The sequence below is a fragment of the Sminthopsis crassicaudata genome, chromosome 1 (assembly GCF_048593235.1).
Source record: "Sminthopsis crassicaudata isolate SCR6 chromosome 1, ASM4859323v1, whole genome shotgun sequence".
NCBI classification, from domain to species: Eukaryota; Metazoa; Chordata; class Mammalia; order Dasyuromorphia; family Dasyuridae; genus Sminthopsis; species Sminthopsis crassicaudata.
The window spans coordinates 422,754,502-422,772,264 of record NC_133617.1 but is presented as its reverse complement, the minus strand read 5'-3'; the positions used below and the strand labels follow the sequence as shown (position 1 = coordinate 422,772,264).

Sequence of the window (17,763 nt, the reverse complement as noted above, 5' to 3'; positions counted from 1 at the left end):
GGAAGTGGATTGGGAAGCAGGAAACTTAAGACTTAGTCTTAGTTCTTCCACATAAAGGGGTAGTCACATCTGCGATCTTAGACAAATTCTTCCCATTCTTCGTCTGTAAAATGGGAGGTAATAATTTCTACCTTACTATCTTTCCAATTTGTTGTGATGATCAAGTTAAGTAAAACATGTTCAAGCATTTTTAAAAGTATATATTTTAAAGATAATCAGAAACAGTATTTTTTAAAAAATTAGAAAATTAGAAAGAATGAAAAACCACAAAAATTACCAAGGAATCAGTTAACAGTATTTTTAGTGAGGTTTAGGCTTCTCAAAAATTCATACAAGGAACTGTATACCATAAAATTCATTTTTACTGCATAAAAAAAGTTAGACCTCGGCCCTTAGAAGGCGGCTCGACTTCCCAGCATGTGGCTCGTCTTGTACATTCTCCCTGGCCTTTTTGCGCCTCCAGGTTTTGAAGTATCTCATCTAAATCCCACTCTTCAATTATCTGAAAAATATAATGACCTGGTAAGCCAAAATTTATGTGCAAGTTTTTACATTGTCACAAAAATGAGCAATTTCTAGCCCAATGACTCTAGGATTGAGTATAGTACATCTTAAAGGTACACATGAATGTTTAAATAAAATGTCCCTGCCTTGCCCAAGCCATGTTTCAACATAATCTACCTTGATGTGGCTAATGTAGCAAATATTGTGCTTGCTGTAGGCACCAAATTATGTTATTTTGAAGAGCATCAAATGCTGCGGTTTGGTTGTGTAAAGAATTTACTGTGGCCATTCTCTTTAGGAGAAGAGGATACAGACAAAATGAAGAGATACAATAGACACCAGGAAAAGTAAATATTAAACAGAGTGGGAGAGCATATAGTTAGCAAGAAAAGGGCCTGAACAATTAATAATGGAAAGGGCAAGTTCCCTGGTGCAACCCACAATTATCCAGGAGAAAGGGAACATCCCCATGAGGTTGGGGCATGCCCTTAGCTGGCAGGCAAAATCTTTAAAGGGATTTAGCATCCTAAAAGAGTTAATCATAAGGAGGAAAAAAATACCCATTAAGACATGGGATGGAGGGTTGAAAGGAGAGGATAGTGGGAGAATTAAAGGAAAGATACCACATGCCAAGGGGGAGGGGTGAAGGGAAAGACACCATGAGGCAGAATGCCATGATGGATTGACCCAAGGGGTTCAGTAAAGATGGCATGGGTCATAGACAGATTTCATAGGTGAAATTTAACCTCAGGGACATGCGTGGGATTTTTTTTTGGGTGGACACAGCAAATATAGGCCACTCACCTGGAGATGAGAGGAGATGGAGGGGCTTGGGACCTCCACAGAGGGTGGGCCTTAGGAGTCTGACATAATTTGGATTTCTTTACTGGACACATAGAGGTGAGGCTATAAGATTAAACTGATACTCATCAGTGCTCTTTCTTGTTTGCTTTGGGGCAGTTTTTCAGTCTTTCTCTGCCAACTGCACTCAGCCATCCTAAACCTTTTCTAAGTTGCAAAACAGTGATAATTCTCTTTTGAAAAGAGGAATGCTTTCTGGGAGGATTCCATATCTTTACTTATGAATTATAGGATCACAGATTTAAAGCTGGAAAAGCCTGAAAGGTCATGTAGTACAATTTCCTTTAGTTAGAGATGAGGAAACTGAGGTCCAGAGATTTTAAATTCACGGTCAAACTGGTAACTAATAAGTAGCAGAGTTAAGTCAGACATGTGGGGTGATGATTTGAATGAAGGTTCTGACTGTATATCCATTGCTCATTAAATACTTTATTCAAAGTAGATGGAAGCTATGGTATAATTTCCTTTAAAACTAACTTGTTTATATGAGTTTTTAAATCTTGGGGAAAACTCATTTGATCTCTTTAAAAAATAGATTGACTGAAGGAAGTTAGAAAACCCTACTTTTAGGAAAGAAATGATTTGACATTAATCAAATATTAGAAAGGACCATCATTGGGCAAATAATTTGACTGCTAAAGTTAACTTTTTTGTTCAATCAACTTGCAACTTGCAAGATAGAAGGGAAAATCCAGATTGAAAAAGCTGCACATATATTGTTTGCTAGGACACTCCAAATCTACAGAATGGCTTATTTAAATCAATGCTATTGAATTTATTATTGTTTGTTTTATATTGCTATTTAGAGGTCTGAGTTACCTGAGGTTAGGAACGGTTGTAGACCTGACAGTACTTGGACTAGGGCAGAGTACATAGCATAGATTCAGTAAATATTTGTTTAAAGAATTTGGTCCTGGAAAAGACCTTGAACTATTCCCATACCTACCCCCAAAACACACATTTTGCAGATAAAGGAACCTTAAGCCAAAGTCATACTGCTATTTGACAGAGAAAAGTGAGTCTGGATCTCCAGTCTTCAAAGTCAATACTTTTCCCTTATTGGGAGCAATTTGAATGTTATTGAATGGCACTGTTTCTTCTCTCCAGAGCATACCTTTCCTTTTGTTTCAGCAAATAATGAGACAACAGTAGGTAGCATACAGGGGTCTACTTTGTTAAAGGCTTATACATTTTACTTTATTTTTCTTTCCTGTCTTCAAATAGCTCAAATTTTATTGGAGAAACATCACTGATTTATATAAGTAAATATAAAGTACATGTGAAGTAAATGGAAAGTAATTTTTAGAGAACAGCAACTGGGGTGGGCATCAATAAAAGATAACAATCTATCAAAAACAGGGGGAAGTGATATTTAAGTTAAACTTTGTAGGGAGCCATATATTCTTGAAAGTGACAGTAGAATGTAGGGTATCTCAGGAACAAACACACATTTCACTTTAAAATGACAAAGCTTTAAGCATAGAGAAAAATGCTTATTAAATAAGTTGGCCTGATTTAAGGAACATAAATAGTTCCTAATTTATGAGGTCAATCTTTGATTTAAGCTATAGAAAACTGGATTTTCTTTGTTAACGTAATAATACTAAGAGTAACAGTGAGCTTCAGCCACACAGGGAACACAATCCAGGAGGTCCTAAAGGTTAAGTGCAACAGTTTGCTGGACCTACCTCAAGAGACCGGAGTTTCAGGCCTTCATATTTGGCTGGCATCTTTTTTCCTACAACTTCTGACTCAGTGGATTCAAGTTTCAACCCTTCACGTTTTGCTGGCATCTTTTCTTCTACATCCCCTGACTCAGTGGATTCATACGATATGGATTTTGTGAAATGTGAATAATTTAAATTTTCAAGTGGCAATTCCTTAACTTCCTTGCGAAGTATGTTTTTCTCTATCATCTTTCTTCTCTCTTTTCTGATAGCCTTTATGCTTGTGGAATCAGACTCTTCAAAAAGAGCTAAATTACCAGTCCCTAAATTGCCAATTGTGAGATCTTTTTTATAGGCTGAAGTTGGAAACTCTTCTATTTGAGGTCCTGTGATAAGAGCCTGAGATCTAGAGCTAAATAAGTCCCAGTTATCTCCTTTCTGCCACTTGGTATTCTCTTCAGTGATTCTGAAATAAATGCCAGTTTGATTTTCATCTTTGTCTCCAAATGCTGGGCTAATCAGCAAAGGCCTATTAGAGTCTTTCCCTTGAAGAACAGCTGAATCCTTTATTTCTTCATACCAGTTCTTTCCAGCATTTTTCACAGATTCCAGAAGCTGCTGCCAAAAAAAAAAAAAAAAAAAAAAAAAAAAAAAAAAAAAAAGTCTATTATAAGTACACTTTAAAAAAGAACATAATGTAGTCTAACTTCTTTTTATCTTAATTTTTTACACTGCTCAAATTCTCTAGATTGTAGAATATCTCTGATGACAATTCAATATTGGCATTTTAGGATCCCTAGTCTGAAAATGCAAAGTGAAGCACCAAAAATAAAATATGTACAGGTTTCCTTCTCTTTGGTTTTTATGCAAATTATTAAAAAGTTTCATTAACTAATAATTGGTATAATATCCTAATTTAAATTTGAGCTGCTTATAAAATTCATAGCCCTACACAGTTAAAATCAAAAGCTAAATAAATTAAAATGAAAACAGAACTAGAGATTGTCCATTTGTCTCATGGGATTGTCAACTGTCCTAAAAAATGTCAGTACTGAGATTGAAAGCATACATTAAATTATTACTTCTGGAAACAGAATATACAAGTTTAAGATGCTCTGCCACAAAAATACAAAATTTCTAGAAATGTTGCCCCAAGGATAGTTTAATGATACTCTGTTACAAATGTTGCAGTTTGAAAAACTTGGCTATGAAAACAAAACAAAGACTACAGTATTGTATCTTTTGATTTGAGAATACTAAGGCTGTGAAATTTAAATAATGAAAACTATTGTTTTAACCAGGGTCTGACTTGAAATAATTGAATCCATAATAATAAGCATATTATTATTGCTAATAAGCAGTAAATAAATGCATGTTAATGAACAAGATTATAATTATAAACCTAGGAATACCTTAAAAATACCTATTATAGAGAAACCTAGGATGGAATAAGAAAACAGGAGCCTTGGCCATCAGAAAAGTTATTTTGCTGGTCGACAAAGCTGTTAATGCAGTAGAATCTACTGATGATTGAACTTATATATGTAAAATTTAGAATAAGAGAACACTAAAGTGAAGTAAGATGTTTCTAACTAAACCTGTTGACTTAAGGAACAAGGAATCTATCCTGGTTGGACATTAATGTAAATGGGGTACATGTAATAGTTTGTCAAAAGAGTATTATAGACATTTCTATCTCACCATGGTGTCATATTGTTGGCTGGTAGGCCATAGAATCAAATGATCCTAAAGTCATATCTGGAAAAGACCTTATAGATCCATTTGCCCCTTCATTTTATAGATTAGAAAAAAAGGCTTAGCATGGTTATTCTCTGACTTCTAATCCAAGGCTCCTTCCATGGTACTCCCCTGATTTCCCATGAACTGGGAGTTATAATGAGTTATTATCACTTTCATCTGAGGAATGACAATGATATTATTAATATTATTACTGATAATCCTAATTAAATAAGGCAAATGTCCTGACTCAATTCACCTGACCTAGGGATGTCACAAATGATTTTTCAAAAAGAGACCTGTTGTTTAAACATATATAATAAGGCAGACTGTCTACATGACAATCCAACATTTTAGAAGTGAAAGCAAGTTACCTACATTTTTTTTTTAACTGAAAACAAGAGATCTAACCATATCAGGACAGCCAAACATGGATGGCTAATTTTTTGTTTGTTTTTAAAATCTGACTTAGGTGGTTGGCTTGTGGCTAAAACTAATTAATAGACTGTATAAACAGGTTTGATATCCAGTAATATTATAATCCCCAGTAGTGGTTACACTATTTAGCATGAAAATGGATCTACTCAAAAAGGTATTCTTACTATAAACCATGGTCCCCCAAAAATATGGTCCCCCAAAAAAGATCTGAATTCCATAGAGCCCATAACTTAAATTAATAGCTAGAAATAATTATAGCATGGCTTAATTCCCTATCATGCTTCAGGTACTGTACTCTATCTTCTTTATGTAGAACCCTATTACTCTTTCATGATTCTGATTTGTAGCAACAAAATGGCTGTCATCATAGCATACTTAGAATATAAAATAATTTTATATAATCATATAAATGTTGACCAAGAGGACTTATATCTATATGAAATTGAACTATAGGGGAATAAGAAAATAATTCCTTAACTACTACAATTATTTGCTTGTGTTTTTGATGGCTTTATTCATTGAATGTTGATTTTATGGCATATTAACAAATTAGAGCGTGCTTAATTAATATAGGCATTAATGAGCCTGTATGTTATTTTATTGATGGTAATTTCATTTATTATTATATACTTATAGTAGTGTTACAAAATAAATATCTATTCTGTTAAAAATTGAAATATGACCCACAACATTGATATTATTCCTATGGTTAGTGTTATTAAGATAAAACAGGAATGATGAGAAACTTTTTGAGAATTGATAGCAATTTCCACAGGTTAACAAAGTTTTCCAGTTGGGATTTATAAAAAAGAAAAAGCGGCTGGGTCATGAAGAGCCGAGACCATAAAGTGGAAGAATAAAATAGGAAAGGCAGAGTACAAAAACAACCTGAATATCTGGATCATCTGCCAATTCTTCAGTTAAATCTGGAATCAGATCTTCTTCATCTCGTTGGAAGATGAATAATTCCCCATTTTCTTCATCTGACTGTCAATAAACAATGGACGTTTAAGATTGGCACAAGAAGTGATTAACAGGGCAGCAACATATAAACCAGCAGGATTAAATTTCCAGAAACTTCTGGTTCTCTCTCCTAGCTTACACTTAGCAGCTCAATCCAGTGGCTATACAGAAGAGGGATTGAAGGACTCAACCTGTATTAAAACTGTGATGGGAACGACCACAGTCAGGGTTAGAAGTATCACAAGCAAATCCATGAAATTTTTTTTTTACTTAGCTACTTCCTGGAGAAATGGAAACAGAGCCATCTGGTGGCCTTCACATATCTCCAGCTCTATCTTTCATATCACCAAAATAAAAAAGCATATAAACCATTGGTCTATTCATTCATGCCAAATATATCTACATATCTAGATCTAGATTTAGATCTAGATAGATATATAATAAGTATCTATTGTGTGCAGACCATGGTGGTACATACTGGAACATATCTAAAATGAAAAGCTGATTTGGAGTCAAAGTAAAATATTCCTGATAGTGAAAAGTGACTATGCTACTGTCTCCAACAGGGTTTTCAAAAGAAACATTGTCAGTAATAGTATGACACATTAGCAAGAAGCAAATGATTTCTGTGATAAAATAATGGTAAATTAGTCAAATATAGGTTAGGTGGAAACTTTAGTCAATAACTATGTATGCCTGTGCTGAGGATTAGACACATCTTGGATTTTTAGAATCACAATTGCTCAATCCCTATCACAACTCACACTTTAGTATCTGCCATAAACCATATAAGAAGTCCCTAATTTACAAAAAAAATTATTTAAAAAATTATCACACATTTCCCCATAGAAATGATTCTATAGCGATACACTCTTGGCATGGCTGGCTCTTCTTTATATGTAAATTGAGGATCACGATACAAATTCAGGAGGGGCCAGTGTGATGCTGTAAAAGATCCCCGGATTTAGTCAGGAGATGTATACATTTGAATCTAAGTTCTAATTCTTCCTAGTTATGTGTACACAGGCAAACCAATGTCCCAAGATGTAAAATGTGTACAATAACGCTCAGATACCTCTTTTCAGGTTGTCATAAGCAAAGTACTTTGAAAGCTTTATAAAATTCTATAGGCAAGCTTTTAATTATTCAATAATCAGGCCTAATAAAAATTGTGATGGTTATGATAAGGTTTAGATTTAGGGAACCAAAGAGATTAGGGTTTCTGGTGGTCAGGGAGTTAAATAATAAGGTCTAGTGGCAGGTTCAGGGAACCAAATAGAGAGGTTTAGCTCCCCTGCAACCCCTTGGGATTCGATGCAAGGGTAGGGAGTTTTGGGGACTCCCTTCTGGCAGAGCAGTTCTTTATAAAGGAAATTTACAAACCTGAAAACCTAAATTGATAAAAGAGGTTTATTACAGGGATTCGAAGTAAGATTAGAAATCCTGACAGAGAGGCATGAAGTCTGGTTAGGGAAATAAGTGAAGATAAGGAAAAGATAACACTGGAAATGAATATTATTCCAGTGAACAGAACTATGGAAAATGGAGTTTTTCACTGAGCAATTCTCAGTGGACAGAAGGTCCTGGCAGCAAAGGGAGCTGCCAAAGTTCATCTGCAAAAACTTTAATTAATGGAAACTTATTATATTGTGTCTTAGTGGGGGGCTGGGAGAGCCCAATTTGGCTCAGACCCAGTGGGGGCTGGGACAAGCCCAGGTCTACTATTGGAACTCAAAGGGATGCTTTTGACCAGGATTTGTGAATCAAAGATCCTGGCTTCCTGAACTGAAATGCCTCAGCCAGGAAGGGCTGGGAATCTGAAAGAAATCACAGATCAATAGGCAATACAGTTTCTTAAAGGGACCACCACCCGTTTCATTTGGGCCTGGGAATTCCCCTAGAAGTCCCAAATAAGTCCTTCTTCCTTCCTAAAACCAAAGATTTAAATGAGGGAGGAGCTTTAGCATTAACCTAGTAGTTTCCTTATTTTATAGGAATGGCAGCAGAGGCCCAAAGTTAAAAAAAAAATAAATAGCAGAATTCAAATTCAAACCCAGTTTCTCTGAGTGAAAATCCAGTGTTCTTCCTACTGAACCAATGCTACATCCAAGAGAGGGCAGACAGGGGAAGAGTCTTCTGAAGGCAAGGACATTAGAAGCCTGGGGGAGAATTCACAGAGACCTGAGGCTGCATGCACATCTGGAGGAATAACTACAAATTGATGTGTCTGCTTAGGAAACACTGATATCAGAAGACATGAAGCAGGAAAAGAGCTGCTGTCAGATAAACAGCTTGAAGGATTAATAAAGACACAATGGGGAAGAGCTGTTCCTATTCCTTTCCTAGTCTTGGTAATCATTTACTTTATCCACCCTAAGAAACAAGAGAGGGAAGGGTTATTTGAATTTTTTTCTAGCCATTAGTTCTTTCTCTTTTCAAGGAGGGATTGTTTGGGAGCGGAGAATTTTTTTTTTTTTTTTTTTTGTATGGGTCTCTGACGAAATAAGGGACTGTATGGAGAGAGGAACTTGCTTGACTTGTTAGCAACCCTGAGAAGGAAGGAGCTTGAACAAAGGTCCTTTACATTTTATGCTGGGTTAAATAAAAACCTATCCTATAAATTGGTGTTTTATTACTTCGATGGCTCTCATGGAAACTAAGAGCTACTGCAAAAACAAAGCAAAACAAAACAACAGCCAAATCCTGAGGTTTCTAAGAGAACCGGGTTGGGGGGGATGCAAATTGAGCTAAATTTTAATGTTTCCCCAGAGAAATCCTGGGTAGAGGCATGTGCTAAAAAAGAGATGCAAGGAAATTACTGAGAAGCCCCCAAGACAAATTCAGGCCTGTGGCAGTGCAAAGCTGTGTAGATCTTTAGAGTCTATTAAGTAGCTTTCTCAAGATAACCACGTGACACAGTTTTCTTCTATTTCACAAAAGGGTAACTTGGGGTGCCAAGAGGTTAATTGATCAACAAGCATTTATTAAGCACCTACTATGTGCCAGGCACCAGGGACACAAAGATTAGATCAACAGTTCCTACATTTAAAAATTTTATATTTTAATGAGACATAAAGCAGACACATCAAGTCAAAGTTGCGATTCAAAATCAAATCTTCTAATTTCAACTCAAACCATAGACCAGATCCCCTGATGTCATTATGGTGTTGCTTTCCTATAATGAGTAACTTGTTAAAAATGATAATCTGTTTATGAAAACTGGATAGGAAGTAGTTTGCCATGAAAACAGTTTCAATCTATGTTCAAAAGCTCCAGTGTCTCTATGGCAAGCACTTATTCCAGTAATACTTCAATTGAGGTATGAGAGTGATGAAGGATAATGGTTTCTTGCCAGAAGAACAGATATAGTTTTAGGAATTCAGTTACATCTTCGCTCTTTTTTAGAGTTCGTTAGCAATCAAAAAAGTGTTGATGAGAGTTAGGTAAGGGGTACCTTGATGAAATTAGGGTTAATTGAGGTCTAGTGGCAGGTTTGGGGTACAGGGAATCAAATAGAGCTCTCCTGCAACCCCTTTGCATTCGCCATAAGGATACAGAGTTAAATGAATTCTAGTAGTGGCGCAGGAGTCCCCTGTAAAGGAATTTACAGACCCAAAAACCTAGATTAACAAAAGAGGTTTATTTGTGGTTTAGAAGTAAGGCTAAAGGTAGAAAGATGCCAGGGTCAGGGCTGGCACCAGGTGGACAGGAACCTGTGGCATGGCTGGCATAAGGATGCCATGTTTGGGGCTCCTGCCAAGAGTGGGCTCCAGGGTTCCCCTTTTTATAATGGGGGCTTTTGGTAATCTTGAAGGTGGGTGGAGTCCCAGATTGGCTCCTGGCTGGTTTCTGCCAGGGTTAGAATTGAATAGAATTCAATGGGTTTTTAGATAAAGAACTGTTTGTGCTGAGGATGGGGGTTGGGGAAACCTGAGCCCATCATTAGAGTGGGGACTGGGACAACCCAAGTTAGCTCAGATCTGGTAGAGGCTGGGAAAGCCTGGTGTCTCCCATTGGGATTCATGAGGGCTGGGAATTAGAAAGAAATCTTAACCCATATCAGTGTGGTAAACAAAGAATGTCAGATTAGAGTTCATCTATTCCCAAGACCTTTAATTTATTGATAGAGTAATAGAGGCCCAAGGAATAGAAGTTCCTATTTTTGTAAATGGGTTCCATATGAAAATAAACAAATACTTTCTTTACAGGGAGACACTTTGCAGAGAATATGGAGTTGAAGAAAACAATTGCTATTTTGTTATTCTTTGCCTTAGAGAATTTGTTGTAACCACATCAGCAAAACACTATGATACATTCATCAGGACAGAAAACAATACTAGAATTTTGACAATAATTGCTGCCAAAGACCATCCTCATCTTCAGTTCAGCAGCATGACTTATATATCATGAATTCTCAATAGAATGCTTGGAAGCATTGAAACATCACTTAGGAAAATCAAGCAATAATAGATGAACTGAGAGAATGACAATGAAGAGAAAGGGGAGGGGATAAAATAAAATTGAATAAAGAAAAGATTTAAGGACAACAACATTATTATGCCAAATTAAAAAGATGAATATGATCTAATTTACAATTTATGAAAATTTATAAAATAAAAAGATAAAGAGAGAAAACTTGCATGAAGATAAATAGAAAAATGATCACTTAAGCCACTGTTCCATTCATCGTAGAAAAAAAAATTCTCTCATCTATGCAGTCCACATTGAGCAACTTCTACTTACTGAGGAAGAATCCGAGTCAAAAGATGGGAGCTGTTCTTTCACTGAAGCCAAGATAGATCCCCACATTGATGTATCATAAAGGCAAGGACATTGATTGTGGCCAGTGAGACAATCTTGTTTATCATTTGATGCCATAAGAAACAACTGCCATGCAGATACCCCATCCACATGAAATCATTTGAGGATAACCCTAAAAAAAAAAAACAGGAGGCAAGAAAAGAAAACTATAACAGGTCATATACAGAGTTTGGATGATTTAATAATAAAATTTGAAATTCCTTAGAAATATCAATTGATCTCTTCATTTTGTAAGTGGGAAACCAAATTGTACACAGATAAAGTTATTTCTATAAAATAGGAAGTGGTGTTTGGTCCAAACCTGTGGTTTCATTTAGTGTGTTGGAACTCCCAGGGTAGATGTTCCTTTTACCAACTAGTTTGGCAAGTGAGAGGACTGCTTTAGGGCACTGAGAAATTAAATATCACACTCTGACCTGTTCAAGATAGGGTTGAGCTCTGGTCTTCCTAGCTGACTCCAAATGTGGCCCTCTATCCACTATACCACACTGTTTCAATCTCTAATGATCCCACACAATGTTAACATCATCTCCCCAATTTTAAGACTAGACTCTACTGTTATCTTCTTTTGTCTTTGCCAAAAGATCTAGAATAGACTTAACTCATTTAAATATTTATTAAACACTTACTGTGTGGATGGATTTTAAGAAATAAATGGTATAATGCAGAGGGGATTGGCCAGGAAGGCACTTAGATTTGGGGCTTTATCCTTGTCTCTGATATATACTAAGTGATGCCAGGTAAATAATTTCTCTGGGCTCTAGGCCAGAGATTCAAATCTAGGCCTGCAAATTGCTTTATAGCTCTTACACTTCCAAGCAGGATCCTGAGCCATATTAAAGCACAATTGGGAAATAGTTAACAAAAAAAAAAAAAAAACCCACAATAGAACATAGATAATATTAGTAAAAGATCAACTAGGTAGCACAATGGATAGAGCCCTGGGCTTGGAATCAGGAAGGCTCATCTTAATGAGTTCAAATCTATCCTCAGATACTTAAGTTACCCCTTCTATATGGTGACTTTTCCCCATCATGGTTTCCCTATATTTCAGGTTGGCATAAGAAATTAAATGGGAATTTGGGGGAAACTTTGCAGAAACCACAGATTACATGTGAAGGCCAGCAGACAACACAGAAAAACTCTAGAAACTCAGAAATGTATAAAAATATATATCGTATTGCATATCAACATATTTTATCTTTTAATACTAAAATAATTCATACTTCTCTGGCACAAAGGGAAGGCCAAAACATTTTATGTGAATTTTCCGGATTGTCCAAGGTGCCAACCCCTTCAATGTGGAAGGGACAACAGTGCCAGCTGTGTGACTCTGGGCTATTTAACCCCGTTTGCCTCAGTTTCCTCATCTGAAAAATGAACTGGAGGAAGAAATAGCAAAGCACTCAAGTATTTCTGTCAAGAAAACCACAAAAGGAATCACAAACTCTTGAATACAGTAACAATATAGGTGATTTTCTAAATAAAGGTGATCTGCAGGGATCTGCAGACTTAATGGCTTTCCTTCCTATTTGAGTTTGCTACCATGGCCCCAGGAAACTCTCTCAGATGCTGGCCTTCAGTGCTAGAAGGAGCATCCTCACCTAGGAGAATCTTGTATCAAGGAAATCACAGGTTCAATCCCTTCTAAGTGTTAAATTGTGGGCTTGGTGCTGAGGTTACAAAGCCACCCCCCCCCAGAAAAAAAATAACCCCTAACTTCAAAGAGTTTGTATCCCACTATGGGGAAACATACACAATAAGTATCAAATACACACACACACACACACACACACACACACACACACACACAGAAAATAAAGTCATTTAGTGGATAATAAAGGGAGAATACAAAGGGGAATGGAAAGGGAATCATACAAGGAATCATAAAAGTTCTTGTGAGGAACATGAACTAGATTTTGAAGGAAGCTTGGGTTTCTAAGAGGAAGGAAAGAATTCTAAGGAGGGAGATAATCTCTGCAAATGAATTATAGTAGAATATTGTGCATTAGGAATCATAAGCAGGCCAGGGTGGTCAAAACTCAGTGTCCAAAGATAGACTAAGGCACATCAAGAAAGATAGCCTAAAATCAGATTATGAAGAGCTTTAAATGTTAAAGAATGGAGTTTATAGTCATCCTAGAAGCAATAGGAAGCCACTTAAACTTCTTAAGCAAAGGAATAGACATAGTCAGACATACGGTAGAGATGTCTAATGACTTAAGTTATTGCAATAGTTCATATGAAAGGTGATAATTAAATGAGAAAGAGATGGATGTCAAAGAGCTTATAGAGAAAGAATTGACAACACTTGGCAATTATTATTAGTGGTAAGGGTGTGATTGAGAATGGACAGTCCAGGATGATATTGAGGTAGTAAACCTGTATTACTGGAATAATGGTAGTATAGAAACAAAGAAATCAGGAAAAGGGCTGGTTGTCATTTGGGATGAGGAATAAGGCGTTCCCTTTTGGGAGTTTATTAGTAAAGAAGTCCAACAAGTAGCTGATGATGTAGGACTAGAGTCAAAGATGAGGACAGATCAGTTGGTTTGGGGATAACAGCACACTGTATTTGACAACCTTTTGTAATACTGGATGCTTATAGTAATAGATTATATAATTGTGGCTAATCATGACATAGTTTCCTTGAATTTCTTCTATCTCCTTTTCTTGCTTCAGGTTGGAAGAGCAAGGATTATAATCCAATTTCACTACTGATTTACAACTTTTTTTCCCCCTGAGTGACTTACCCAGGGTCACACTGCTAGGAAGTGCTCAGTACAATTGTAAGCTGGCTTGGCTATTAACAAGATATTGAAGCTTTGTACTACAATGACTTTTTTGGTGACGTCATTGGTGTAAGGAACTCCCGGTATGGGAACTCCTCCTCTCAACGCAGTAAACAATAAGAACAATAATTTAATGAAGGTTTACATTCTGCAAATCGAGCTTCACTTACGGCATGTTCACATATGCAATCTCACCCTTACAACAACATTCTCCAAACTATTATTTAACATTAAAGAAAACTAGGCATTGAGAGATCAAATGCGCTCAGGCGGCTGGGTCGGGAGCAGTAAAAAAGAATGGCAGTGACTCGGGCGCAGCCCTACAGAATTTTAGTTGCAAATCTAAGCTAGATCTGAGATCTGACAATGTAAAATTAGCAACGATTAACCAATTATTTTTTGAGTCTACCGTTGAAGAAAAGAGGGGGAAGGAAGGTGAAATAACGGAATTAAGCCCCTTTTTCGGCTTACTAACACGTGAGTTACCAAGCCGACCGTTACCATGGTAACCAGACGCCAACCGCCTTCCCAAGCAGTTCACTCTTCTATATTTGGCTTGCTCTTTCCTCACATCTTTCCATCCCTTTTCTTTCTACATGTTCTCCTAAGCATACGACACCTTTATCTGGAGGTGAAACTGGGATCCCCTCAATTTACCTCGAGTTTCTTTTATTCCAATCTCTTACTGTGGTCCGGTCAGGGGGCTAGAGCACAGACCATTATCCGAATAGAAACACATCATCAAAGTCGAGTCCCTTCTCTCCGAGTCGAGGTGCACAACGAATATCTTTTGCTTCAGACAATAACTTTTGTTTTCCTTCCGTTAGCGTCTTTTCCCTCTCTTTTATTCCATTCCCCTTCCAAGACCGCGAGGATCCTGCCCACTCTCCAAATACAATTGGTCCACTTGGTTCTCGCCTTGTAGGCGGGGCTCATACGTATTCACTATTTATTGGTTGACGAACTTGTCAAAGATCGAGATAGGCATGGATCTTTCGGGCAAGTCTAAGATCTGAAATTTCAGTCTCAAGGATCAAGGAGGAGTAAGGGGAAACTAAGAGTTCCAGCGTCCCTTGCGTCCCTCTATTCATTTCCGGTGTCGGACTGGGCGTGGGTTCCGGGCGTTGCGGCAGCTCGCTGTCCGCTGCTCTCTTTCCGAGGCGTGGAGCCGGCCTCTTATCCTTTTCCTTGGGCCCCGGCGGAGCCACGGCCGCCGAAGACAAGGTTGAGGCCTAGCCCCTTGGATGTGCCCGGTTGAAAAGGGAGCGTAGGGGCATGTAGGTGTTAAGTGACCAGCGGGCCGATTTTCTCCTCGTTTCCTGAGTCCACAGCGTGGGCCTTTCCGTCCCGGGCTGCAGGCGCTGAGGAAGGACCGCTGTCGTTGGACGCAGCCCCGGCCCGACGGAGGCCTCCGGGCTCATGAGTCCCCTGCGCAGGTACCAGCCGGGGGTGGGAGCACCTGCGCGCGTACCCAGATCAGCCCCAGGGGCCTGGACGCTGAGTTCGGCCGAAGGCGGGAATGACGTGGAGCTGTCTTCTGCGCTCAGTGCTGGAAGGGACCTCAGGGATCGGTGGAGGCGGTCTGGAGGAGTGGACAGCGCTGGACTCTGGCCTGAGCTCAAACCCTGCGTGATCCTGAGCAAGTCGCTTGATCTCGCTAAGCGTCAGTTTCCTCATCTGTAGAATGAGGCTAAAAAAAATAACTTTAAGGTTTACAAAGCGCTTTAGGCAAGTGATGTCATTTTATTCCCAAAAGAACCCTGGGGTGTAATGCTGTCAGCATTCATATTTATCAAGTGAGAAAACTGACTGCAGCAGAAGTTAAGTGACTTGCCCAGGACCTGCACACAGCTTACTGTGGGTTGGAACTCAGGTCTTCCCGATTTCAAGTCCTGCGGCCTAATCTCTTCTTAGCTGATAATAGCTGTTGTTATGAAGATATAATGACATAGTATATGCAAAGTGTTTTACTGCAAAGTCTCTGCCGCAATTTCCTCATTTGTAAAATGTATTTATTTGTGCCTCTACATTTCTGGAAGGTTTTCTAATTTGAATTTTGAAATCCTACCTCAAGTTTTGCATGATTCTGTCCCTTGCCCAGGTAAAAGTAGCATCATATATTTAGAGTTGAAAAGAACCTTAGAGGTCTTCTAGTTTGAACTTTAAATTTTAAAGGAGAAAACAGGCCTATGTAAGTCAAGGTCTTGCCTCAAAGTCACACAGTAAATTGTCATAATTGGGATTTGAACTCAGGTTCAGTGTCTTTTAGCACTTTTTTTCACTGTATCAAGTGACTTCAAGTGATTTTTTTTTTTCCCTCCACATTTTCTGTAGCACTTTTTTATACCTATTCTTTGGTCTTATCACATTAAATATGTGTAGCATAGTTTAGATCATAAGACCTGGGAGGGTAGGAATTATCCCTTTTCATTTTTGTATCATTTTTGTTTCATTTTGTACAGTAGTTTTTGTACTTAGGGAATTCTTATTAAATGTTTATTGAATTGAATATCCAATATCTGCTATGCTAGCAGAGTTCCAGGTGTTTCCTCTTTGTCAGTTGGAATGTGGATAATCTTGGCAAATCACTTCATTTCTGTGGATTTCAATGTTCCCCTTTGTAAAGTGAATAGGTTGAACTATTATCATCTTTATCCTCTTACGCTTCTACGATTCAGACAATGAAGTAAAATGTGCTTTGTTGTCTATTTGAAGGAGCTATTTATAGGTTGGTATTTATCCTAGAGATAGTCAAATTCAGTGATCCTGAAAGAAGAAATTTTATCTCACCTTCATAGAATCCAATCACAAGTTATTATTTAGTTACAGAAGTCTTGAAGTTATTTGGAGCACTTAAAGACTTAATAAATCTCATGTAGGTCCTTTTGAAAATGTTAGTCTTGGATAATTAGCCATCTTTGGAGATGTATTTTGGAGAGCAGTTGACCAAGTACAAAAAAACACACCTTCTAATTCTTGTCAGAAAGTTTTGTTTTTATCAAAGCTTGCCTGTTTTTAAAAAAAATAATTCTGCCATATAAATTCCCAGAGAGTGACTGGTAATTTGCAAGGCTATGTCATTTGATAATTTAATAATTTTCTATTTCCTAATATATTTGGATATAAATACAGAACTGAATGATATAATTAATTTGTTTCAAACACTAAATAAATTCATTTGGGGATATATTTTAGTTCGTGAATCAGTGATTGTGAGAAGCATTCAATGATGTGGTTCAAATCATGTAAATACCTTGTGAAACATGGAGAGATGATCTTTCTCTGACTTTTGGAACAGATTTTCTATAAAGATGTCACATAAATATCATCTTTTATGAGCTAATTTAATTTGTATTTTTTGAAATTGATGAAACAAGGACAGATACAGCACATACTTAGCTAAAAAAATTGTAGTTATGATAGTTTGAAGTATCTGTCTTTTCAATATCGTAGAATCCAAATATCCTCCATTGTAGGGATGGGATAACCCACTGGGATAATAAAAGTTATCTAAGACTGATGGGTTGAGAATCCTTTCAAATAGATTATATTTCTTATTCTGACTAAACATTGTCTGCCTAGTTGGTGAGTATTTAAAATGAGAATTGGAAAGAAAATTAAATTTCTGTTTTTGGAAATTTATTTTTTTTTACACCTAACTTTCTTTAGAATATTGGCTCACTACACTGATGTGATGGTGGATGAAGGAGAAAATCAAATCACAGGATAATATATTAAATACAATATATACATATAAAATACTTATTATCCTGTGATTTTACATATATCTATGTGTATATATATATCCTGAGATATTTATGTTTATGTGAATGTATGTGTACACATATGTATACATCATGTATACATACATACTCATATACATAAATAACATCAGAACAGTGAGTTTAAACTGTTTTCAGAATTAGCATTTGGATATTAAAATGCACTCAGAATGGGAAAAAAGTGAACTTTATATGTTC

At 37.1% G+C, this 17,763-nt stretch overlaps 2 protein-coding genes across 7 annotated transcripts in view; one reads left to right on the top strand and one right to left on the bottom strand.

The window, feature by feature from the left end:
* DNAAF8 (dynein axonemal assembly factor 8) overlaps window positions 1-15,186 on the bottom strand; it is a 31,797-nt gene extending 16,611 nt beyond the window's left edge. For 2 of the 4 annotated variants that reach the window (XM_074280415.1, XM_074280416.1), the window contains exons 1-5: window positions 14,441-15,186; window positions 10,914-11,103; window positions 6,096-6,194; window positions 3,054-3,650; window positions 385-502 (exon numbers count right to left, since the gene is read on the bottom strand). In XM_074280415.1, the coding sequence (XP_074136516.1) occupies window positions 385-502; window positions 3,054-3,650; window positions 6,096-6,194; window positions 10,914-11,048 (949 nt within the window). In that variant the 5' untranslated portion in view covers window positions 11,049-11,103; window positions 14,441-15,186. The remainder of the gene's footprint in view (window positions 1-384; window positions 503-3,053; window positions 3,651-6,095; window positions 6,195-10,913; window positions 11,104-14,440) is intronic. The other 2 variants (XM_074280417.1, XM_074280418.1) reach the window with 1 other exon arrangement.
* The window catches only part of ANKS3 (ankyrin repeat and sterile alpha motif domain containing 3), a 39,977-nt gene continuing 37,294 nt past the window's right edge, over window positions 15,081-17,763 (top strand). The window contains exon 1 of one of the 3 annotated variants that reach the window (XM_074280411.1): window positions 15,081-15,219. The gene's annotated coding sequence lies outside the window, so the exon portion shown is untranslated. The other 2 variants (XM_074280412.1, XM_074280413.1) reach the window with 2 other exon arrangements.